At 38.7% G+C, this 27235-nt stretch overlaps 1 protein-coding gene across 4 annotated transcripts in view; it reads right to left on the bottom strand.

Moving 5' to 3' along the window:
* Positions 1-6329: 6329 nt before the first annotated feature.
* TBCK (TBC1 domain containing kinase) overlaps positions 6330-27235 on the bottom strand; it is a 208922-nt gene continuing 188016 nt past the window's right edge. For all 4 annotated transcript variants that reach the window (XM_070791100.1, XM_070791099.1, XM_070791098.1 and 1 more), the window contains one exon: positions 6330-8242. In XM_070791100.1, the coding sequence (XP_070647201.1) occupies positions 8132-8242 (111 nt within the window). In that variant the 3' untranslated portion in view covers positions 6330-8131. The remainder of the gene's footprint in view (positions 8243-27235) is intronic.

Genomic DNA, 27235 nt, shown 5'->3' with positions numbered 1-27235 from the left:
GGGTGAAAAACTTTTTAACACTGATCAGCCTCCACCAGATTAATTTGAGAAAGTACAGAACTCAAACTAACCTCCTAGCTCTGAATCAATCTTTTTTGATGTCTTTTTGTTTTTTTCTACACAGGGATAAATAGATAAATCACTGGAAGCTGATTCTTCCTGTTTCTACTAGTCTCTCATGGTGGGGCCTTCATGCCAAGCCATATCTCAGGAAGGCCTCTGCAGAGCACGTGGAGAACAGGTGTAACACTCCTGGGACAGAACCTCCTTTATAAACAGGAATCAGGCTCAGAATAAGGAGTTACTACGATCAAACTGAGCTTTGGTCACTGCCTCCAGCGCAGTGTTACACACCTCCATCCACAGTTCCTCATGTACTCTGTCTACCGGATCTAATCCCTTAAATCGAATTGCCACCTCCACTGTATAATCATACGGGACTTGATTTAGGTCACACCTAGATGGTCTAGTGGTTTCCCCTACTTCCTTCAATTTAAGCCTGAATTTTGCAATAAGGAGGTTCATGATCTATGCCACAGACAGCTCCATGCAAATAGAAGGGGAAAAAGTGGAAGCAGTGACAGATTGTATTTTCTTGGGCTCCAAAATCACTGCGGATGGTGACTGTAGCCATGAAATTAAAAGATGCTTGCTCCTTGGAAGAAAAGCTATGACAAACCTAGACAGCATATTAAAAAGGAGAGACATCACTTTGTCAACAAAGGTCCATCTAGTCAAAAGTTACGGGTTTTCCAGTAGTCATCTACAGATGTGAGAGTTGGACCATAAAGAAAGTTGAGCGCTGAAGAATCGATGCTTTTAAATTGTGGTGCTGGAGGACTCTTGAGAGTCCCTTGGACTGCTAGGAGATTAACTCAGTCAATCCTAAAGGAAATCAACCCCGAATATTCATTGGAAGGACTGATGCTCAAACTGAAGCTCTAAAACTTTGGCCACCTGATACAAAGAGCCTACTCATCAGAAAACACTCTGATGCTGGGAAAGATTGACGGTAGGAGAAGGGGGCAACAGAGGATGGGATGGTTAGATAGCATCACTAACTCAATGGACATGAATTTGTCCAAATTCCAGCAGATAGTAGAGGACAGAGGAGCCTGGCGTGCTGCAGTCAATGGGGTCACAAAGAGTCAGACATGACTTAGAGACTGAATAAAACCAAGTGTTCATACTGACCACTGCATTAGATGTTTTATCCTGTAATCTTGTATTGCTATACATAATTAATGATGGTATGTGAGCACAGAGATTGCTTTTAATCCTTATTACATATTGAAATAAAAGATTCTCTTTTATTGGTTGTACATTAGTATGCAAATTACTCTTTGTGTCATTTGGGCTCAATCCAGTGATCATATTCCTCCCATGCCTTTCAGGTCCTTAATAACCTGATGTGAAATTCATGGAAATGAATGCATGGTACATGAGATTATTAATGATCTTAAAGATAATTTTAGAAAAGATATAATATCTGACAAGTAATAAATCATCAAGATTGTTTACCTCAGGTATAAAATTAATTTTTTTTAAGATAGCAAACTATCTGACCTATGACCGAACTGACTATATGACTTAACTGATCTCTGATCTAACTAAAGTGTATTTCTTCTCTTTTATGAATAATAGACCTAGAAACTAGCTAACTAACCTCTTTCCTTGTAGTCCCTCTCTTTGGCTTTCCACGTGTTACTGGGAGGCTGATACAAGGACTTCTCCAGTTCTTCAAGCCTGGTGCCTAGCAAAGACATAGAAGGCAAAGGTTAAAGGCCAACTTTGACCTGGTATATCAAGGACTTGACTGTTTATAGAAACACTGTAGAAGTGTTTTCTGGGTAATCCTGTCTTGGAGTTGAAGAGGTAACTTAATATATAGCAGGAGTTCCTGAGAACAGTGGTTCTTCCCTCAGTTTGGGGGAATGCAGATACTTAACTGTGTTTCTTTTCTTGGAAATCTTTACTGTTTTCTGAGGGAATATGGAAGGGGCAGTGAGAGAGGCGTCTGCCAGGAGTTAATACTAAGTGATACTTCTACATCATAAAGTTAACAGTGAGCTTAGTCAACATTTTTTTGTGCTTTATTTTCATATCCTATGCATAATATAGGAATCAAGATTGCCGGGAGAAATATCAATAACCTCAGATATGCAGATGACACCACCCTTATAGCAGAAAGTGAAGAGGAACTCAAAAGCCTCTTGATGAAGGTGAAAGTGGAGAGTGAAAAAGTTGGCTTAAAGCTCAACATTCAGAAAACAAAGATCATGGCATCCGGTCCCATCACTTCATGGGAAATAGATGGGGAAACAGTGTCAGACTTTATTTTTCTGGGCTCCAAAATCACTGCAGATGGTGACTGCAGCCATGAAATTAAAAGACGCTTACTCCTTGGAAGGAAAGTTATGACCAACCTAGATAGCATATTGAAAAGCAGAGACATTACTTTGCCAACAAAGGTTCGTCTAGTCAAGGCTATGGTTTTTCCTGTGGTCATGTATGGATGTGAGAGTTGGACTGTGAAGAAGGCTGAGTGCTGAAGAATTGGTGCTTCTGAACTGTGGTGTTGGAGAAGACTCTTGAGAGTCCCTTGGACTGCAAGGAGATCCAACCAGTCCGTTCTAAAGGAGATCAGCCCTGGGATTTCTTTGGAAGGAATGATGCTAAAGCTGAAACTCCAGTACTTTGGCCACCTCATGCGAAGAGTTGACTCATTGGAAAAGACTCTGATGCTGGGAGGGATTGGGGGCAAGAGGAGAAGGGGACGACAGAGGATGAGATGGCTGGATGGCATCACTGACTCGATGGATGTGAGTCTCAGTGAACTCGGAGTTGGTGATGGACAGGGAGGCCTGGCGTGCTGCAATTCATGGGATCGCAAAGAGTTGGACATGACTGAGCTACCGATCTGATCTGATGCATAATATAACACAGGCCTGACCAAAATTTGTCCTGTAATAAGTGTGTAATGGGTCAAAATTGGTGTTTTTTACCTTCTCCATTTGTATGTTGTAGACAGAGAAATGTGTTAAGAATCAGGAAAGCAGAATTGTAATTTTGGATCTTTTACTAGCTATGTGATTTGCACAAAATCATTTCACTGTTATTGTTTGGGTAATGATGTTTGGATTGGATGATCTTTAAATTTATCTTCATGATTTATAATCTACAGGTAATATGCTGAGCATAGGATGGTCAAAATCAGTAGCTTTCTGCTAAATATTATTAACTGGCTTTCAAAAAAATAAAAATGAGTGCAAAGAAAGCCATGTTTCATGATGTCTATTTCTAAATACTCCTGCCATGGCCAATTTTAAGCTACCAAGGTCACTGAATGTGGAACTGGGAAGAAATGGGCACATTTAGCAGTTCCAAGCCAGTAGGAACAGTTCTAACAAACTATAAGCCTGAAAACAGTAAATTATCCTACCATAAAAGACTGAAGAGTATGCAAATAGAGTTGAGAAGAAATTAATAATGGTAAAAAAAAAAAAAAAAAAGAGTTTCCAGCATTAATGAGAAAATTAATGCATGGACTGTCTCAATTTTTAGTACTTTAATGATCACACTGTAACTGCTTTTTAAAAGATTGGTAGGCCATGTAATGTTTTTCAAAAAGTCACAGCTACCTATTACGACAATAATAGTTTCAAAAGTTGACTCTTTCAGTGTGGCAAGAAGCCGTATTTAGAATCTGATCTAAGGCTTTAAATGCATTTGCTATAGCTCTGAGATTAGTCTTAAGCCAAGGCAGGACAGTGTTTACGTCTCCATCACCCTGAGGATTAGTACATGATATCAAGGAACGCTGGCAATGCTGTAGCTGGGCACCTGGGCACTGCTTATTGGCCACCGTGAGCATTAGAACAGAGCGGTATTGAAATGCTGCAAACAATGAAAACTAAAAATGAGTCCTCTCAAAGGGAGGAGAAAAGATATCAAAGATCATCACTCCAAGAGGAGAGAGTAGGCCTGAAAGTCACTAGTACCAGCTACAAATATAACAGTCTATCTATAGAATATGGAATTTGCCAAGATCCAGGTTTAGTCTTCATGTGACAAGCACCTATCATAAGATATTAACAAGAAAATTACTCAGAGAAGATAAAAATACATGTAACTTAAAAATAAAATGGCAAACTTTTTAAATAGCTTATTTACAATGTGTACTAGTTGTAGGCAGAGGCTTTACCATCTGAGCCACTAGGGAAGTCCAGAAGTTTGATATAATTCATGCTCTCATTTGTTATTTTCTGGCTGTGCTGGGTCTCTGTTGCCATGCCAGCTCTTCCGTGGCTGCTGTGAGCCAGGGCACTGTCTAGTTGTGGAATGCAGGCTTCTCACTGTGGTGGCTTCTCCTGTTGCAGAGAACGGGTTCTAGGGCGCGAGGGCTTCAGGAGTTGCAGCTCCTGAGCTCTAAAGCACAGGTTCAGTAGCTGTGGAGCAGACACTTCCCTGCAGCATCTAGGATCTTCCCAGATCAGGGATCAAGCCTGTGTCTCTTGCATTGGCAGGCAGATTCTTTACCACTGAGCCACGAGGGAAGGTCCATTACTCTCCTTTTTAAACAGTCAGGTAAACACATGCCCTGAAGCCTGTCCTAGTCTGGGGACTTAATCCAGCCTTTCCATTGAATGTCTCCATCTGTCTAAAACAGATGTCTTCCCTCAAAATAACAGGCCATGACCATCTTCCCTATAGTTTCCCGGATTTGGCTGAAAGCCATCTCTAATCACTTCATGGAGCAAAGAGTTCTCTGAAACTGTCACTTTGTAAAGGAGTCTTAGTACCAACTCCTTACCAGAAGACCCAAAGCCTCTATCCCTATGAACTTCAGCTCCTAGGGCCTATATTGATATCTGATATCCCAGCTCCTCTTTATAGCTGACATCAGAAATTTGTTTTATTCTTTCAGTCTTGGTTAAGTATGAGATATTTTTATTAACATTTCTAAATTTAGCATTTCTATGTTTTGGAAAGTAGATGCAACTAGCTTAGTTTATCCTGTTGTATAGAATTTTAGAGTTGGGTAAAATATTAGAGATCCTATCTTTACTCCATGAATTGAATTTTCAATTTATTTATATATCATCAGGTACCAGATGAGTTTGGCACTTGAAAAAAATTACCTGGATTTCTTATATTCATATCAAATCTCTAAGCTAGAGATTCAATTCTACATACAGCAAGTATCGCCAGTGTACTGGGCTGCTGAAGATAACAAAAGGTATAAATTATAGACTCTGACTTTAAAGGGAGCTCATATTTTAAAAATAAAGGTTCCAAATGTGAACAGATAATTGCAAAATGATGTAACAAGTCTATTACTAGAAGTATGAATGGAATGCTTTGATAGACTTGAGGCTCAATGCAGCACACAGAAGTCAGAGAAAACTGGAGACCATGCTACTGGTGCTAGATTATGAAGAATCTGTAAATGTATGTGTGCGTGTGTGTGTCTGTGGAGCTGGTGGCGGTAATAAGGACATTCCAGGCAGAGGGACATGAGTCTGAGTGAACTCCGGGAGTTGGTGACGGACAGGGAGGCCTGGCGTGCTGTGATTCATGGGGTCGCAAAGAGTCGGACACGGCTGAGCGACTGAACTGAACTGAACTGAGGCAGAGGGAAGAGACTGCTGATGCCAAAATAAACACTGCTGATAGTGACTGTGTAGGAGTCAAAAATACATTAAAAAAGGACCTCTACAAGTCACGGGTTATATAGGGTTTAATTCAACAAACGGTTGTGGGGTCAACTTTGTTGAAACCATCTGCCATCGAAAAACATACCCTGTATGTAGATATGGCAGGGATTGTATGCTTGCTTATTTTACTGTTGAGAATATTAAATATTATTCATAATTTGAATGTTTTAAAAAAACTTCCAAGTTTTTCAAAATAAGCCTAAATGTATCATTTTAAGAAAGAACAAAGGCAAAGTTGTAACGGAGGCTGGCCACTATTATGTTCTCACACAGCCACCCTCACAACTCAGGTCTTCACCCTCTCTCACTACCTACCACCCTATTCAGTTCACATCTCTGCTCCTCCATCTTTCTCTGCTTTTTCAGGAAGGCAAAGTTAAGACTCCGAAGCATTTCTCCCAAACAATCATCAGTGCTACACTGATTATGCAGTCAAGTAAGTCATCAAAGGCTGAAGGAATGGATAGGACGACTTATTTTCTTAACCAGGGTAGATGATGGTAAATGATGTTAGAGGAATCATGGTAAAATTTTCTTTTCTCATTAATTCTCACATTTTTCTTTGTATATTCTCTGGAGATCACAGAATGATACAACCATTGATTATGTCAGTGTCTTGCAAGGAGTAGTATTTTATTTGGTGAATGACTGAATATAATTTAATTGAGCAAAAAACCCAACACAGCTGCTGGGAGAACTTGACATCTACGTGCAAGAATGAAGTTGGCTACTTATCTCACTCCATACATAAAAATCAAATTAAAGATCTTGGAAGGGGGTCAATGGGGAATGCCTGCTTATAGGTAGAGGATTTCTTCTTTGGGTTTTGAAAATGTTCTGAAATTAACAGTGATTATTGCACAGGTTTGTGAATCTACTAAAAAACATGAATTATACATTCTAAAAGGGTGAATTTTAAGGTATATAAATTATATCTGAATAAAAAATATAGATGACAAAAAACCCCAAAACAAACTGCAGTCATAAAACCATAGTCTGGAGAGTTGGACTGAGGTTCTTATTGAAATATTCTACTTATGTAGTCCTAATACTGAAAAGAGAAATACAAGTTAAAGATAAAAAAGAACATGTTGTAGTTAAAACAAAATTGAAAAGTCAAAAAGACATACTGTATTTTAATAATTCTAATATGCATATTTTTTCACATTTCTGAAATGGAAATGAATCTTATAATTGATAGGGTGTCACAGTTTATTTGGCTGCATTTTCCTTTCTTCATGGTGCATAAAATTGTGATATATCTTAGATTCAATGAAATGTCTGATTTTTAGGATTATGTGGCAGAGGCTGCCAGCTGTCCTTCAATGTGTTCTCCTCTTCCTAAACAGTAATAAAAACTTTAACTGGGTAAATGACTGCCCAGTCAAAACTATATTTCATGTTTTCTTGATAGCTAATTGTGGCCACATGCCTAAGTTCTGGCTAATAGTATGTATGCAGAAGGAACATGTGCAACTTCTGGTTTGTGCCCTTAAAGAGAAGGAACATGCCCTCCCTTCTCTTTTTCCTCCCTATTTTTACCTTCTCTTCTTTTTCCTCCTCCCTCCTCTGAGATTCCCTTCCTTCCAAACTGCAGATGTGATAGTGGGAGTTGAATAGCCATCTTGATCTATGAGATAGAAACCCAGTGTTGAGGGTGGTAGATCAATGAAAAAAGACAGCTGAGTTCTTAATAACCATGAATTCAATACACTAGCCCTACATTGACTCTGTAGGGTGTTACATGAGAGAAAAATAAAGTTCTATTTTGTCTAAGTCACTCTTATTTTTAGTGTCTCAGCTACAGAAGCTGAACAATATTCTATATAATATGAATAGTTTCTGACTGTCATTTTTTTAGAACTGTTATTACTTTCTCCAATGGGCTAAATAATGCTCCCTCTAAACACACACACACACATGTCTGGGCCAAAAATGAGATACCAAATGTAACGTGTACTTATAAAGAATGTATGGTGAATAGCTTTTCACTTTTCTTTATCATGGGAGAATGATTTCAGCCCACATTCAGTCTATATTCCTAAAGAATACCGCTGTTAGGACTATCTGTTCAGTGTTGTGGGAAGACAGCCTTTTCAGTGCAGCAAGATTTCTTGATAATGCTAAACCTGCCTCGTCAATTGAATTCTTCTGGCTTTGTGTTGATGTGGTAAAAATACATGGTCGGATTTCACCATTAAGAAAATTCTTTCAGCAATACATGTACAGTCAAGTTTGATTCCTGGATAGCTGAACATTTGGGTCATGCATTTTAAAAAATAAATGTCTCATGACAAAACTTTATGAAGACATAACAATCTGGAAGTCTGGCTCTGTCAGAGTGGCAAGGGTGTGGACAGTGTGCTGTGGGGGGTGCGGCTACTCTGTCCTTTTAACAGCGATGCTCTTGTTCTTCATATTTGAGGAGAAGGAACGGTGAGGAGGCCTGTGGGCTTGATTTTATTAATGCCACCATCTAGAATACAGATTCTTGGATATTTCATCTTCACAAGATGAGCTGCAAACTGAAAAAAAAAAAAAAAAAGGACAAATTTATAAAGGATACACAAAATTGATATCTGTCTAATCCCATTTTTTTCTCAAGCTGCCCCACTCCAGTACTCTTGCTTGGAAAATCCCATGGACAGAGGAGCCTGGTGGGCTGCAGTCCATGGGGTCGCAAAGAGTTGGACACGACTGAGCAACTTCACTTTCACTTTTCACTTTCATGCATTGGAGAAGGAAATGGCAACCCACTCCAGTGTTCTTGCCTGGAGAACCCCAGGGATGGGGGAGCCTGGTGGGCTGCCGTCTATGGGGTTGTACAGAGTCGGACACGACTGAAGCGACTTAGCAGCAGCAGCAGCAGCAGACAAAACAATGGTGATATCACTGCTGTCACTGTTTTATCAACGAATCATTAATTTAGTTTTTAATATAAATTAAATCCCTCTTTCAAACGTATTCATGCTATGGTATAAATGTGTCTCTTTAGTTCTCTTTTAAACTTTTTTGAATAGGCAGTAAATATACATGGTAAACAGTTCTAACAATATAAAAGGGTAATAAGCAGTGAGACCTAAACTCCTCTTACATTTCTTCTTAGTCCCCCACCCCCAGAAATCATTAACATTCCTATTTTTCCTATATCTTTCCAGTGATTGCCAAAACATTCTCATCTATATTTTGAACAATTTTTATAGTACTTTCAACATATTAGTTATTGCAATTATGTGTACAATATCCCAGAGAGGGCCAATGTTGTTTGGTTGCTAAGTCATGTCCGACTCTTCTGTGACCCTATGGACTACAGCCCTCCAGGCTCCTCTGTCCATGGGATTTCCCAGGCAAGAATACTAGAGTGCATTGCAATTCCTTTCTCCAGGGGATCTTCTGGATGAGGGATAGAACCCATGTCTCCTTCACTGGCAGGTGGATTCTTTACTGCTGAGCTACCAGGGAAGGGAGGGCCCATAAACTGGTTCTAACATGTTTTTGGAGCAACTGCAATGAACAGTTCGAGACTATAAACTTGGAATAAATAGGAAGGACTGCTCTAAGAAGTCTTCTAGATGCCTAACAAAGCAGGGCTTTGAAAAATTATCAAGACATACACACTCCCTGGCTTGCCCATGTCTATGTATCCAGGATCGTGGATTATCTTTCTCTACTCCTTGTACTTGAGTTGTGGACTGTAATCAGTCCCCTGATAGGGATCACCTTAGGACTCAAGAGTCTTTTTTGTTGTACACTGTTGGTTGGAAACAGGCTCCAACTCCCACCAACTCCTGGGTTTTAGTTTCTCCTGAAAACAAACCCCCTCCCACCTGCCTAATTTCTACTTATTTCCCTACTCAGGCAATTCCTTGTCTAGGAGCCAAGTTTGCATTAGGAGGCCCTCTTCTCAGCCCCCAGGCTTTTTGTGCAAGACTTTATCTTTGGCTTACAGCAATGTAAATTGCCTATTTAAGAGTCTGCTTCTCTAGCAAACTGTAAACTCCTCTAGGACAGTGACAGTGTTGTTTATGTTTATTTGTTTTGGCCACACTGTATGGCATGTAGAATCTTAGTTCCCTGACTAGGGATCGAACCTGTGCCCCCTGCCATGGAAGCGCAGAGTCTTAACCATTGGACTGCCCGGGAAGTTCCCGTATATATTTTTTTAAATTTTATTTTATTTTTAAACTTTACAATATTGTATTGGTTTTGCCAAATATCAACATGAATCTGCCACAGGTATACAAGTGTTCCCCATCCCGAACCCTCTTCCCTCCTCCCTCCCCGTACCATCCCTCTGGGTCGTCCCAGTGCACCAGCCCCAAGCATCCAGTATTGTGCATCGAACCTGGACTGGCGACTACTCTAGTCCCCGTATATTTTTATCTCTAATGCCCTGGACATGGCAGGGACTCAATATACGCCTATTGATCTGAACTAAACTATGATACAGGACAAATAACTGAGGGAAAAAGGGTGAAGTAGAGAAGGTTTTCTTGGGCTCTCTGGCATTCTCTCTCTATCTGTATGTGGTGTCCTGTTCCTCCTCCTTGGGTGTTTGTGTCCTCACGTTCTTCTCAATTACTTTATTATAAGCTGATCTCAGATCCTTCAAGAAAAATGACTAATACTTGCTCACAATGCTGTTGTCTCTTGGGAGTATTTGAAGCTTATCTGAAGCTTAATATTGGTGGAATCTCAAGCCAGCAGTCTTGACTTTATGGTTCAAGAGAATCAGCTGAGTGGTTTGGTCAGGGTAACTTCAAGGCCTCACTCACAGATTCTGCTAATAAGCAATAGATCCAGGGCTCAGAAATGTGTTTTTGTTGTTGTTGTTGTTGTTTTTAAACAAATACCATTAGATGATTCTAAAGAAGGTCTGTGGACAATATTTTCAAAAATACTATCTTAAGCCCAAAGGATAAAGGTATTGGTAAGTAGGTAAAACAGATGTTGCTGGATTTGGATCTTAGCAGTTTTCAGAACAACTCACAGAAATGGACCTCAGTATTGCTGACCCCACTTATCTTTTCCATTTCTGTAGAGCCTTAAGAGATTCAAAGGCCATGTACCTTTCAAACCCTAAACTCTTCCAGAGCCACTGAGAGTCTCCTTAATAGTAGTTAAGTATTTAAGTAGTTGAAGAGAAACAGTACCCCTTGATCCAAAAGGTATCATGTGAGCTAGAGTGCAAAGAGAGCTGATCTTCATTCTGTTCTTCCTGCTTATTTATCCTTGAACCCCAGTCCTTCAGAACAGAGGCACCAGACTCATCTGCCCTGAGTCGTTGCAGGCAGCAAGCCCCTGGTACTATATGATTACTGAAACACCTTGGCTTCATTCTCCCACATACAGTGATACAATTACCATTTAGGTCGAAATTCTAAAATAAACATACCATTACTCAAAAGGTCTTGTGGATAAGCAGTCTTAGCGTTCAGTACTTTCAAAACACTGTAGAAGTCAGAAAATGAGTAAGACAGGACTTACTGTACATTTAACTAATCTCTCTGAAACTCTGCTGTAGAGCTGGAAAGCCCCCACTGTTATTTTAAGAGGAGGGACATAACAAGTAGGTTACTATTGAGCTGGAAACTGGTAAAGGCGAAGCAAGCAGAACTGAGCATTTTATAACAAGCAGACTGCTGCAATGTGGGAGGTCTAAGAAGAAAAGCAGAAATGGAGCAACAAGGAGATGGCACACGTTTAGGTGCCTTGAAAAGAGGCAAGCCTGTGCTTAAGAAAAAGAGCAAGTGTTGACTTTTCAGGTTAAGATTATGAGTTCTGCTCCCCCAGTCCTCTGCTTATTGTTCCAATGATCCATGTAACATACTGGGCCCTAACAGTGAAGCCATGGCAGCATCTTTCCACTTCTGTGATAGAAACAGCTCTTCTCCATCTATTCATTCGTTCCTTCATGTATGTATCAATCAAACATTTCACTGAACACCCACAAAGTACCAGGCACTGTTGCAGTTTTTGCAGCACTTACAGTGGAGGAGACAGTAACAATATTCAGCAGTATTGCTATTATACAAGCAGAAGTTCAAGGTACTTCTGTATTTAACAGAGGTTTGGAGGGGGAGCTGTTGTCTTCTCCCCACTCCTCTTTCATTAGTGATACCTGGAGGGAATGAGAACCCAGGTGTGATGGCCACAGGCGTTATACCAATCTTTGAGGCTATGGCTGGACAGGTTAGGGAGGACAGAAAGGGCTATGAATTAATTCACTGTGTGAAAACAGCCATGTCACTTATGGAGAAGACACATGGTGGAACAGAGGAGAACCAGGCATACAGAGTTCAGGTTTCATCTATCTTCTGCTCTCTGTCTGGCACCGGCTTCGGTGTGAAGGCCCTGGTGTAGACTGCAACTGAAACTCTGGGAGAGGCCTGACTTCAAGCAGAAATCACAAACCTAGACTTACTGAACAATATCCTTGGTAGAAGTGGCAATATATCATATTGGACCAGTGCTATGAAGCCATCAGAATCATCTAGGTGCTTTTAGTAAACAGTGATACCCAGGCCCACTCTAGATCAGTAAGAAGTAGAGTTTCTCGGGATGAAGCTCCAGTATCATTTTTGTTTTATTCACCTAGAATCCAATGTGATTTTATTGTGTAACCAGATTGATGGCAGCTTTATTAGATAACGAGATTCATTTGCTGTTCATGTTTGTTTGGGACCTCAAACTGTAATTCTTGTACGTATAGTCCAGTGTGGAGAGCAAGTCACTTTGTACTAAAAGAGGCTGCCATGTTGTGGGGCTGGAATTTGCAAGACCAAGTCTTGTGTGGAGACAATGGGGCTCCTCAAACTTGCACAATCAGTGTAGATCTTGGAAAAGACCCTGAGGCTGGGAAAGACTGAGGGCAGAACAGGGTGACAGAGGATGAGACAGTTGGATGGCATCACTGACTCAAGGGACATGAGTCTGAGCAAACTCCAGGAGATAGTGAAGGACAGGGAAGCCTGGCATGCTGCAGTCCATGAAGTCACAAAGAGTCGGACATAACTTAGTGACTGAACAACAATAAGAAGAAGACAACATCATACGTGGAGATGGCAGAATGTAGTATTTTCTGGGATAGAATTTTGGGAATTACGAGGGCAGTGGCAGCTGCATTTCTTGTGGGATGTACTCCCGTGTGGAGAGGCAAAGCTCTTGCATTTTTATCATTCTTCTGGTTAGTGGGATCTGGCAGCGGTATTCATTTCTAGGGTAGGCACACTTCAAATCAGCCCAGTCTGAAAATGGCAGGCTCTTGTGTGTGCCACTCATCTTGTTTTCTCTCTCTATCTTGCATCTTAGCTTGCAATAAGAGGCTGGCGTGTTTGTCCAAGGAAATCAAGTTCTACTGTAGGAGGACAGTGAGTGGAGAAGAGGGATTTTTGATCTGCCACAGAGTAGTGCAGGTTAACCAAGGCCAAGAAATCACAGCTGAGAACAGGTAAAAGGTGTGACAGGACTAGAGCAGGACTATGTTGTTTCTCACTGAGTATCCTAGGAAACTCTGTAGTAGAACGTATAGTAGCAGCAGGAATTTAAGAAAACCAGGCTTCTACGAGATTCTGCAAGGAGCGCATTGCAGATAATTAAGTTCCTTGATGTGAAAGTCTGGCCTTGTGAGCTTTAAGTTCATAGCGGGGACTTGATAATGGTCATGAATTGACCAACTTCCTGGTGAAAGTCAAACTGAGAAATCTAATATGAACAAAATATAGGTGATTTCTCCATCTAGAGAATAGGGTTGCCTTGGGTCAAATATAACTCAAGGTCTTGTCCTGACCCTTGAGATTTCTGGGGTCACTAATTAATGTCCTGATCATTTTAATTGTACAACTCAGTGATCCCAATTAGAAACATAAGAGTTGTGACAAGCATTAGTAGGAAAGGTAGAAATACTGTATGATTTCACTTACATGTGGAATTAAAAAGAGGCAAGCTCACAGAAGCAGAGGTAGAACGGTGGTTGCCAGGAGTGAGGGGATCAGCGGGAGGAGATGGGCAGATGTTGGTCAAAGGGTACAAAGTTTAAGCTGTGCAAGATGAATAAATTCTGGAGATCTAATGTACATCATAGTGACTACAGTTACTATATACAGCAAGTATAACAGTACTGCATGGTATACTTGAAATTTGCTAAGAAAAAAATGGTAACTATGTGAAGTGATAGATATGTTAATTAGCTTGATTTTGGTGATCACTTAATAATGTATATATATCAAAACATCAAGTTGTACACATTTAATATATACAATTCTTCTGTGTCAATTATACCTTATTAATACTGAAACAAAAAAGAGGGCTATATAAGGTGTGAAACCAGTTTTCACAGTATTAACATCTAATAACAATTAGGCAGTGGCTACTTTACTTTCTTATTTCACTCACAGAAACAAAAATCAGCCGGAGGGCAAAACCAAGAAGGTGAACACAAGGTCAGTAATCATCTTACACCCTTATCAAAGGTACCTGTGACAAATAAGGAGCAGGACAGGTACTTCCAGGGTCTTAGTCTAGCATGTTATATACTGAAATATGGTTAATTATGCTTTAAGAAAAAAAATGAGAATTTACAAAAACAGATATTATATGGTCTAAGCTTTCTGGTCCATTTTTTTTAGAGATAACTATCCTAATGGTGTTTGGGATATTCAGGATCCATGCTATGGTATACATTAGTCTTCTATTCTTGGAACTAATCCTTGGGGATTAAGAAATGTGATAGTATAAAAATTTCATATTAAAAAACATTTTTAATTGCTTCATTTTATGTAAGAAGACATATAGATAATTGTAGTGCACTAACTCAAGTGTTTTCTCATTTAACTTTTCTGTTGCCAATGTTTTCTGTCTCCATTTCATCTCTTCCTATTCTCTTTCTCTTTACCTTTTCATTAAGAAAAATATCTAAAAATATGAAAATAGACATACACGAGTATAATCAGCCTGTAGGTATCCAACACCCAGCTTGAACAATCATAACTCATAGACAATTTATTTCATTTATTCCTCCTACTCAAGCCTCTCAACTACAATTATCATCTTGATATAAATCCCATATATCATTTAGCACATAAATATGTATCTCTGAAATAAAATGACTTAAAAAATATAACCATAGGATGACTAAAACATTCAATATATTAACAATAATACCTAATATAATTAAATATTCAGTAAGTGTTCAAATTTCTAATTATTTCATATATGTTACCTACTCATCCATCTCTCCCAATATACCGTATGCTCCATAAAAGTAAGGACTTTGTCCCAGAACAGTGTCTAGTTCATAGCATTTTCTCTAATATCTGCCGAATAACAGATCCATTTATTCAACAAATATTTTCTGAATACCTACTGTGTGTCAGGTATTATGCTAGGTACTGGTTAAGCTGCCTTATTGCCAATGGAGGAGGTAGAAAGGACTTTTGGGCAAACAGGAAGGAAATTGGTTCTGGTAAGAGTTAAATGCTATTTTCTTTTATCCTTTATTAATAGGGTATTCTTTCAAATTTTGCGTAAGTTGAAAGAGGAAAGGTGGTTTTTAAAAATGTCTTTAAAAGTTATCACTATAAAAAACATTTATACAAAAAAGTAATTATGATGACGTTTATATATAAATAATAAACTTTGTGATAATTTTTATGTAGAATCCAGAGAGTAGTCAGATGAGAGACAATGTCCTCTGTCATTTCCACAGTTAAGGAACCAAAGCAGATGAATGAATATGAAGACAGTACAGTGAAAATTTCATTTCTACTCTTGGCCTCCATTCTTAGTCCCTTTTCTCTCAATGGGTTTGGTAATTTTTAATGGTATATGGGCCACTCAAGGGGTATATGAAAAAAAAAGATATGTTAATATTTTCATGTACAATGATAAATTCTTCTTTGTCTCTTCTGTTTTACTGTCATATGTGATTCTAACAAAATCCCAGAGGAATAAAGGAAAGGAAAATAATTTTAATGTTTTAAAGTACACAGTTTGAATAGAAATGACAAGAAAAATAAATACTTCCCAAAGTCACAAGATATGTCAGCACAACAGAAGTCAAGGCAACTTCTGCTCCATTGTTGGCTTTGTTTACAGCTCAATATCAGATTTTTTTTTGTCTCACACATCCAAATGATATTTTCCCTCTCTTCCTTTTCCTTTTTCCTTTGATTTTTGTTTCCCTTGTTGATCATATGGATCACAGCCTTGTTTAACTCAAAGAAACTATGAGCCATGCTGTGTAGGGCCACCCAAGATGGACGACTCATGGTGGAGAGTTCTGACAAAATGTGGTCCATTGGAGAAGAGAATGGCAAACCACTTCAGCATTCTTACCTTGAGAACACCATGAATGGTATGAAAAGGGAAAAAGATATACTACTGAAAGATGAACTCCCCAGGTAGGTAGGTGCCCAAAATGCTACTGGAGAAGAGTGGAGAAACAGCTCCAGAAGGAATGAAGAGGCTGAGCCAAAGCAGAAACAACGCCCAGTTGTGGATGTGTCTTCTGGTGAAAGTAAAGTCCAATGTTTGTAAAGAACAATACTGTATAGGAACCTAGAATGTTGGGTCCACGAATCGAGGTAAATTAGAAGTGGTCAAACAGGAGATAGCAAGAGTGAACATTGACATTTTAGGAATCAGTGAACTAAAGTGGACTAGAATTGGCAAATTTAATTCCGATAAACATTGTATCTACTACTGTAGGCAAGAATCCCTTAGAAGAAATGGAGTAGCCCTCATAGTCAACAGAAGAGTCAGAAATGCAGTACTTGGGTACAATCTAAAAATGACAGAATGATCTCTGTTCATTTCAAAGGCAAACCACTCAATATCACAGTAATCCAAGTCTATGTCCCAACCACCAATGCTGAAGAAGCTGAAGTCAAAGAGCTCTATGAAGAAATACAAGATCTTCTAGAACTAATATGAAAAAAATATGTCGTTTTCATCATAGGGGACTGGAATATAAAAGTATGAAGTCAAGAGATACATGGAGTAACAGGCAAGTTTGGTCTTGGAGTGCAAAATGAAGCAGGGCAAAGGTTAACAGTTTTGCCAAGAGAATGCACTGGTCATAGCAAACACCCTCTTCCAACAACACAAGAGATGACTCTACACCAGGACATCACCAGATGGTCAATTCTGAGATCAGAATGATTATATTCCTTGCAGCCGAAGATGGAGAAGCTATAAACAGTCAGCAAAAACAAGACCAGGAGCTGATTGTGGCTCAGATCATGAACTCCTTACTGCCAAATTCAGACTTAAATTGAAGAAAGTAGGGAAAACCACTAGACCATTCAGGTATGCTCTAAATCAAATCCCTTACAATTTACAGTGGAAGTGAGAAACAGATTCAAGGGATTAGATCTGATAGACAGAGTGTCTGAAGAACTATGGACATAAGTTTGTAACATTGTACAGGAGGTGGTGATCAAAACCACCCCCAAGAAAAAGAAATGCAAAAAAGCAAAATGGTTGTCTGGGGAGGCCTTACAAATAGCTGAGAAAAGAGAAGCAAAAGCCAAGGGAACAGGAAAAATTTAACCATCTGAATGAAGAGTTCTAAAGAATAGCAAGGAGAGATAAGAAAGCCTTCCTTAGGGATCAGTGCAAAGAAATAGAGGAAAACAATAGAATGGGAAAGACTAGAGATCTCTTCAAGAAAATTAGAGATACCAAGGGAAGACTTCATGTAAAGATGGCACAATAAAGGACAGAAATGGTATGGACGTAACAGAAGCAGAAGAGGTTAAGAAGAGGTGACAAGAATACACAAAATATCTATACAAAAAAGATTTTAATGACCCAGATAACCATAATGGTATGATCACTCATCTAGAGCCAGACATCCTGGAATGTGAAGTCAAGTGGGCCTTAGGAAGCATCACTGAACAAAGCTAGTGGAAGTGATGGAATTCCAGTTGAGCTATTTCAAATCCTAAAAGATGATGCTGTAAAAGTGCTGAATTCAATATGCCAGCAAATTTGGAAAATGCAGCAGTGGCCACAGGACTGGAAAAGGTCAACTTTCATTCCAATCCCAAAGAAAGGCAATGACAAAGAATGTTCATACTACCACACAACTGCACTCATCTCCCATGCTAGGAAAGTAACGCTCAAAATTCTCCAAGCCAGGCTTCAACAGTACGTGAACTTTGAACTTCCAGATGTTCAAGCTGGATTTAGAAAACGCAGAGGAACCAGAGATCAAATTGCCAATATTCATTGTATAATAGAAAAAGCAAGAGAGTTCCAGAAAATATCTGCTTCTGCTTTATTGACTATGCCAAAGCCTTTGACTGTGTGGATCACAACAAACTGGAAAATTCTTAAAGAGATGGGAAGGAATACCAGACCAGCTTACCTGCCTCCTGAGAAATGTGTATGGAGGTCAAGAAGCAACAGTTAGAACTGGACATGGAACAACAGACTGGTTCCAAATAGGAAAAGGAGTATGTCAAGGCTGTATATTGTCACCCTGCTTATTTAACTTATATGCAGAGTACATCATACGAAATGCCAGGCTGGATGAAGCAGAAGCTGGAATCAAGATTGCCAGGAGAAGCATCAATAACCTCAGATATGCAGATGACACCACCCTTATAGCATAAAGCAAAAAAGAACTAAAGAGCCTCTCAATGAAAGTGAAAGAGGTAAGTGAAAAAGCTGGCTTAAAAGTCAACATTCAAAAAATGAAGATCATGACAACCAGTCCCATGACTTCATGGCAAATAGATGGGGAAACAATGGAAACAGAGACTTTATTTTGGGGGGCTCCAAAATCACTGCAGATGGTGACTGCAGTCATGAAATTAAAAGACGTTTGCTCCTTGGAAGAAAAGCTATGGCTAACCTAGATAGCATGTTTAAAAGCAGAGACATTACTCTGCTGACAAAGGTCTCTCTAGTTAAAGCAGTGTTTTTTCCAGTAGTCATGTATGGATGTGAGAGTAGGACCATAAAGAAAGCTGAGTGCCGAAGGATTGATGCTTTTGAACTGTGGTGTTGGAGAAGACTCTTGAGTATCCCTTGGACTGCAAGGAAAGCAAAACAGTCAATCCTAAAAGAAATTAATCCTGAATATATACATTGGAAGGACTGATGCTGAAACTGAAGCTCCAATACTTTGGCTATCTGATGTGAAGATATGACTCATTTGAAAAGACCATGATGCTGGGAGAGATTGAAGGCAGGAGGAGAAGGGGATGACAGAGGATGAGATGGTTGGATGGCATCACTGACTCAATGGATATAAGTGTGAGTAAGCTCCAGGAGTTGGTGAAGGACAGGGAAGCCTGGTGTGCTGTAGTTCATGGAGTCTCAAAGAGTCGGACTTGACTGATCGACTGAAAAACAATGAATCCAATCACTTGCACTAAAGCAAATTTTTCTTATATATAAGATATTAATATTTTGTAATAGAGACAATGGATTTTTACAATTTCTTGACACAAATACAAGTTATATCTTTTAATGGTTTTTGACAATCTCCTTTCAGGCTATCAGCTGGACTTTGTCTCCTCTCCTAAAATAATACATTTATAAGTGGCACAGTGGTAATGAATCTGCCTGCAATGCAGGGGAATGTGGGTTTGATTTTAGGGTTAGGAAGATCCCCTGGAGAAGGAAATGGCAACTTTTGCCTGGGAAATTCCATGGATAGAGGAGCCTGGCAGGCTACAGTCCACAGAGTTGCAAACAGTTGGGCACGACTGAGTGAGTGAGCACACACAAAGAAAAGCCCTACATCTTTTTGTTTTGTATTGTAGAATATTAAGTGTTTATAACTGGAAGGCTTCTGTACATACCCATATAGTTTTTACTCTCCTTTGAATTCCAGTCTGAACCTCTAAATACTTGACTGACATTTTTTTATACTGGTGTCCCATGAGCACTTCAAACACAGTATATCCCAACATCATTATATTCCTTCCAAACCTACTTTATTGTCTCTTCCTTATCTATTAAAGGTATCAGCAATCTCCCCAAAATCAAACCTGAAAACTTTAAGGTGATATTTTACTTAAAAAAATCAAAACTTCCTTTGGCTCCATATTCAATTAGGCACAAAACTGTGCTAGTTCTGTGATTTATCTTTGATCCATTCCCTCTTTTCCATTCCTCAGCTCATACTTCATTTTAGATCCCAATTACTCTTGAATTAGTCCCTCAGTGGTTCTTGCATTTTTAGTTCTTCCTGTTCCATTTTACCCAGTACCTTGCTGCTGCTGCTGCTACTGCTATTAAGTCACTTTAGTCATGTCCAACTCTGTGCAATCCCATAGATAGCAGCCCACCAGGCTCCCCCAGCCCTGGGATTCTCCAGGCAAGAACACTGGAGTGGGTTGCCATTTCCTTCTCCAATGCATGAAAGTGAAAAGTGAAAGTGAAGTCACTCAGTTGTGTCCGACTCTTCGAGATCCCATGGACTGCAGCCCACCAGGCTCCTCCGTCCATGGGATTCTCCAGGCAAGAGTACTGGAGTGGGGTGCCATTGCCTTCTCTGCAGTACCCTGCTACCTACATGGTAACATTATGGAGGACCTTTAGGAAATCCAGTAATTGTTATATAGAGATATGTTCCTTCGTAGGGCTAGTGCCCTTCAGCAAGATCGGTGGATTTCTTACAAGGAATAGCTTGCTTATTTATAGTCAGTAAGGGCAATCTGTAGTACCTAAAAGTTCTTATTCAACGTTTCATTTTGGTAATATTAAGTCTAAAGTTTCTTTGAATTTTGAGAATGACAAAAGAAATTCATTTTAGACTTATACTTGCTTATTCTTTAGGTTAAAGGTTAATGAGAAGGTTGTCCTTTAGTATCTTAAATAAGGTAAAAGAAGATAGTGACAGGATGTTACCAGATGCCTTGAGTCACATAGTAATAGCAGGGAGGCCATTTCCTGAAATCTCTTGAAAGTTGCAGAGCTTTGGCTGTCAGTCTCAGAGAAGCACCTCTGTTGTCTTTTCTGAACAGCCGTTTGAGCTTTGCTGACACCGGGGGCTTAAGAAACTGTTTAGACAGTGGGAGACGGCAAGCTTAAGGCAGGAGGTCAACTAAAGGTAGAATCTGGATAGAATCTGGCACTGAAATAGACTGGGAATACAGGAAGAGTGAAATTCTTTAACTGGTCTCTAGTTCTTGGTGTTTTAAAATTTCAATTTCTTTGGGAGCATGGGCAAAAGAGAGGGGAGACACTTAAAAATAACTTTTCAAATGATTTTCTAAACTATAGCTGAGAATGTTACTTTCCTTCTTTAAAATCTTTAATAGCTCCCCACTGCTAAAATGTAAACTCCCTAGCATAGCATTGAAGGCCTTCTATAACCAAATACCCCACCTATCTTTCCAGCCTTATCCGTAGTTAAAATGCTCTTCAGAGAAGCCCTGTGCTTTCTAATCAGCCTGTGTTATTTCCTTTGCCTGGAATGTTCCCGCCTGACTACGCCCTCCTCTCAACACTTTACCTTACTGAAATCCTACTGATAATTCAAGATCTAGGTCTATTATCACCTTCCCCATGAAACTTGAGGAATCCTTCACTTAACTTGAAGAAATTCCTTCCTTCTCACTGATTTTCTACAACTTTAACTATAAATCTCATAGCACATTGCATATTTTACTTTTGAGTTTTAATCAGTTGTACATGTGTTTTATCTTTTTAATTAGATTTTTTCACTTCATACATGTCTTATCTTAATTAGATTGCAAGTTTTATATGGCCAAAGCCTGCCTTTCTCATTTCTGCTTCCTCATAATAGTTTCCACCCTGTAGATACTCAATGTTTGTTGTCCTAAACTAAACTTGTAGTTGATATTAGCATTTTTTTCTATCGTCTTTTTACCAATTTCTGTAAGTGCACGGTCTACTGCAAACTATTATTTTTAAGATGTTCATTCTTAACTTAGTCACTAATTTAACCATCAAATATGAATTGAGTGCTTGCTACCCGAAAGGCACTACGCTAGGGGCTGGGGGTGTGACCATGAATACAATGTAATCCCTGTCCTCAGTGAGCCTGGACTTCAGGAGGAGATGCAGGTAAGTGGACAGCTGACTACAATGCCCTTTGATAAATGCCTCACAGAACCATTATTTAAGGTTGTACAAATTGTGCCTGACATGAGAGAACATGGAAAAGAGGTAAGTGAAGCATGAAATGTAGCCCCATCGTCTCCAATCCAAGTTTTGTGGCCTTACATGGTGCTGTGTTCCTAAATGAACACATTTATCTAATGCGCACAGAAATTCTGTATGTGGTCTCAATGCCACTGTAAGAGTAAGTAAAATATTTTCTATGAGCACTTGAAAAAGCTACTTAGTTCCACACTTGAGGAATTAAGAATGAATTCCATAAAGAAATGCTATATGAACAGCTTTTCAAGACAAAAGGGTGAACAGAAATAAGAATGCTTCAAATAGAGAGAAGTACAAAGAGACAGTATAAAAGGAACTATGAGTAGTTTAATTATGCCTGGACTCTAAGAGCAGTGAGAGTGAGCTTGGAAAACAGAGTCCAGTTCAAGAAAGGCCTTATAAACTCTGATTAGAGTTTGAATTTTGATGGCAATGGGAAGTCATACAGGCATTCTGACAATGATCAGGTATCATTCACAAATCTCATTGGTTGTAGGGTGGAGCTGGGGGAAGAAGGTTGCTTGCAGGTAAGGACAGTGGGAAACGGTAGTAGGTTAGGCATGAGATATTGATCTCAGTGAAGACAGTTTGGAAATGAATATGAGAGAATTTCAGACCTACTTAACAGGATGATAAGACAAATAGTAATTTTCCATAAAGTTTATTCCACCAGCAAAGAAGGAGGGAAAATTCACTATTTCAATCAAATAGGCTGGGTGGTATGGAGGAAGGTGTAGGAACTTTGTAGCTAGACAGCACAGAGTTTGAATCAGGGTTCTGTTAATACCACTGGTTAGCTGTGGGATCTTAGGTGAGTCACTTAGGCTTTTGGCCTTAGTTTCTTCATCTGTTAAATCTGTAATAATTATACACTTTACTAGCGTATTTAAAGTGTTGAGAGGTTTAAATTCGATATTATATATGTAAGTGTTTGATTCATACTAAATAGTCTCTATAAAGCTAGTTTCCTCCTTTTCTCCTCTTTCCTTTCCCCAAGTGATCCTTTAATAGGAAAGCCATTTACAACATTCTGCAATTGAACAGATTCAAACTTAAAAGACCAGAGTTCTTCCCATATGGAACGTAATATAGGGCTTCCAGTGTAAATGGTGAACTGTTTATGTTGGAGCAGTAATTTATACTAGTGACTCTTATAGTTTACTGGGTCACATATAGTTTTGGCAATCAGAAGAAAGCTTATGAACCTATTCTCTGAAAAAATATATCATACAGCACATACATATATAACACTTGGAACAAATTTTTAATTAATTCAAAGAATTTCTAAAACTCATATGAATTCTAGGTTAAAAATTTTCCTTTACATTAATTCATTTAATTAAAAAATTTATGATAGCTAATAGCGACCTAGTATTTATGCATAAGGCAAACTGGGATCTTTCTACAGATTTACAGATTAGTGTTTAAAAACAGCTTATACTTTCAAATAAGTTCTCTTAAGAATGGCTATGTGGAAATTTTCTGAAAAGCTGACATTAAAGAAATAGGAGAAAACATTTTGGATATGACATAAAAGTTTGTTTTTATGACATAAAAGCATACTGGCTCACATTAGAGGATAAGCCTCTTTTGATAAAATTCCATCATCTAATACCATTAATGTATCAGGAGCGCTAATGAGTTCTGTGGCACATTTTCCTATGATCTGCAATACTGAGGACGAGAATTTCAGCAACAATCATTTATCCACTTCTGTTTATACTAGACAACTGAGAACGGTAAACCCATACTGTGTCCAAGGCACCAGTCGTATTACACACAGTATACCATGCTCTGAAAAGGATGTACACAATAAAAACTCAGATTCAAAAGCGAGGCTGTGATGGATGGACCACGGCCAAACCCCAAACTTTGTAGGTCAAGAGGGAGGGTGAGTATGGTTATTTTCTCATTCAGCCACAAACATTCCTGTGGTAAGGAATAATTAATTAAATGGCAGGCTATGGAGACCAGGTTTAGGTATACAGAATAACACATATTAAGACAAAATAACTTTTGTCCAGTGACAGGTCATGAATATAGCACCAGAGATCACAAGATTCAGATAATGACTTGGAAGTTTTTTTTCTGGAAATTGTAAATGAGCTCCCTCTGTTTTTTAAAAAATTGCTTATACACATAATACATCTAATAAACATGTTACAAAACCAAAGTCTGGGTTAGGTGTTTTAGGGTTCCCGTTACTGCAACTCCTACATTGCTTTTCAATTCACACAATTTTTGAAAGGTTATAAGAATAGGGATTCTCAGGACAGGTTTTATTTTAGTTTATGGGCTTTTAAAAGTAAATTATCCTCCATTGCTTAACAAATGTAAAGTTATATAGAAGAGTTTTCACTGTTACTCTTAAGCCTCATATGATGTCTAGTGTCTTCAAGATGCATTAATATCTAAACTCTTTCCTTATAATCTGATATAAACCCACAGACCAAAAAATTTGCTGACAAAAAGGCAAGGAAAAGGTCAGGAGAAAAGCCAAGTTCAACCATAACCAGTGCTTACAGTTCTAACAAGACCAAGAAAGAATTCCTTACATATTTGGAACTTATAAAGGAGATTCACTTCCTATTATCAAAATGCCTAAGGTACAATTATAAAGAGACCTAATGTATTTTTTGACAGAACGTTTCATACAAAGTAAAGGTATTATATTAATTGGACAAACTAGACAGATACTATCAGGAGCTAGAGAAATTTACTATATGGATAAGATATACGCTGAATTGGTTTAAGGAGTTTTCAGAATCGTTTGGTCCCCTTTGAACACTCACTTGGAGGAGGACAATCTCAAATGCCTGAGGCCAAAAGCTAAGGGAAGAGCTTGAGCAGAGAAGGAAGAAAGGAGACGGAGCTAGAGAAAAATGGAAAAGGCAAGGGCTACTAGTGATTATCTCAGTATCACAAATCTTGGTTTAGCTTGGTTAAGGGATCCAGGAAGTAGTGGGGTGGGACTGGAGGGCAGGAGCCTCCTATTACTGCAATACAAATTAACTTCCAATCCGACATGGGAAGGTCAAATAACCTTGGCCTCCAGGGGACTATAAATGAACACAACTGGAGAATCATCTTATTTTTAAAAATAGTTGCAACAGTATGCCTTGCTTATTATAAATCTGCTTATTTTCACTTGAAAACAAATGCCATATTCTAAATTTAATCCTTACATGCCAAGGATAGAAAACATCAGCTACACACAATGTTTAGTCATAGAATTGCCACAAAAATCATCTCTTGTCTAGGCTTCTGAATCAAATGCTATTCAGAAGTGTTTGTTTTGGTTTTAAAGAAAAGAATAATAACACACATGGCTTATTACTGAAGATGGCTCTTATGTTCTCAGATGAATATTTCTTCTGATGACAAAAGAAAAGCACTGATTTCATGCCAAGAGGATATCCAAAGGGTTGTTGACAAGTCAAAGTGAAACACAAAGATTCCTTCAATTTCTTTCTTAGATAACTTTTCGATGTGATACACTAGCAGTGATGAAATCTTTGTGGTCTTATAACCACTAAATATAACCTAGACAAAGAGTAATTATTTTTAGAGTTTCATGTGTTTCAGTGACTAACATAGTAATATGATGTACTGTTGAAAGGACTCAGTGAAAGTAAACACTGACTGGAGTTTCATTTTGCTCTGGTCAGTGTTGTTGGCCATTTTTCTGTCAGAGACCTATCACTAGCTCGAGTTGGATCCCACTGTATTATTTTCCCACAAGGGAAAAAAGGAAACCCAGTAACATTTTAAAGCATGCTGTTGTGCTAAGTCATCATTGTTGCTAAACATTATTATGTACTTCTAGGAAAGAAGTGGATTCACCATGATGTTTTGTCAAGCTAAGATGTATACGACTTTGACCTTAGGCTGGGGGTAGGACAGTGTGAGTAATGACTGCTAAGAGAATCAAAACAAATCATACATCTGTCCATGAAGGAATGATGCTAAAGCTGAAACTCCAGTACTCTGGCCACCTCATGGGAAGAGTTGACTCATTGGAAAAGACTCTGATGCTGGGAGGGATTGGGGTCAGGAGGAGAAGGGGACAACAGAGGATGAGATGGCTGGATGGCATCACTGACTCGATGACGTGAGTTTGAGTGAACTCCAGGAGATGGTGATGGACAGGGAGGCCTGGAATGCTGCGATTCATGGGGTCACAAAGAGTCAGACACGACTGAGAGACTGAACTGAACTGAACTGAATATTTGATTAGTGCTTAAAATAAAAATTTCTGTTAAAATTGAGTAATCCACTCTAGGATATAACAATGAACTTTCCTGAGTTCATTTAATCCAGGATATGGATGGTAGACTATTTCTGCCTCTCCCTACTGATTTGAAAAGCTATTGCCTTAATTCTCAGATTTATATACTTGCTCTCTGAGATTAATTCAGCATGTTTCCTTGTATACCCAGGGAATCTAATTCTAGTTTAACAATCGAAGATGCAGTTTCTCATGTGAGTTTCAAAGACATGATTATTTCTGCAAGAAGACAAGAGTGAGACCTTGCCACGTTTTTCATTTAAATGTGCCACAAAGCTTGAATTGTCTTTACCCTTCTTTTCATACAGGGGTCTTCCTACTCCCATAGCGACAGATGCAGCCTGTTAACGCCTGGCTTGTCAAATGCTTGCTGACTATACAGCAGCAAGGATCAGCACAAAATCTGATCCCACTCTTGAACAGTACTATACATTTCAGAGACTAGGGATTCCACTCACTGGAAACTATCTGAATTTCCTTGATGCTGGCATAACTTTGTTCACAAAATATCTGGAAATGCTTGATTCTATCATGGTTCACTGCTTTATTGAACCTGAAGGTTAAGGTGAATTAAAGATTACTGACAAGTGAGATTTAATAGGACTTAATTCTGGTATGCAGAAGCCTCTACCTAGAATACTAATTAAGCTAAGATCTTTGTAGTCCTTTTTTGTCCTATTCTGAGGGGGGCGGGGGTGAAGAGTAATGTTTTATCTAGAGTAGAAATGTCAGATTCTAAAAGTTTTTTGATGTATTTAATGTGGGAGCAAGGTCAAAAACAAAAGCCTTATGAAGTGGTAATTGTAAAGAAGCTATCTCATAGAAAAAGTTGCTAATCAGTTGTAATTACAGGAAACAGTTCATGAATACATAATTAAAATGGAATCATATATCTCTGATTATAGTTTCCCAGGTACATGAATAAGTGATATTTCTCAGATCTCTTCTGTTTTCTGTGTGATTTTAGACAATACATTCAATACATCTGGTCACTGTAGAGTACTTCCTTCATACCTGTATTACAAAAAATACCCTAGTCCTAATTGCTATGTCAAATGAGTGATTTAATACTATCATATTCTAGATA

The sequence above is a fragment of the Bos indicus genome, chromosome 6, assembly GCF_029378745.1.
Source record: "Bos indicus isolate NIAB-ARS_2022 breed Sahiwal x Tharparkar chromosome 6, NIAB-ARS_B.indTharparkar_mat_pri_1.0, whole genome shotgun sequence".
Taxonomy (NCBI): Eukaryota; Metazoa; Chordata; class Mammalia; order Artiodactyla; family Bovidae; genus Bos; species Bos indicus.
The sequence above is the reverse complement of the archived record's forward strand: the minus strand, read 5'-3'. Positions and strand labels throughout refer to the sequence as shown.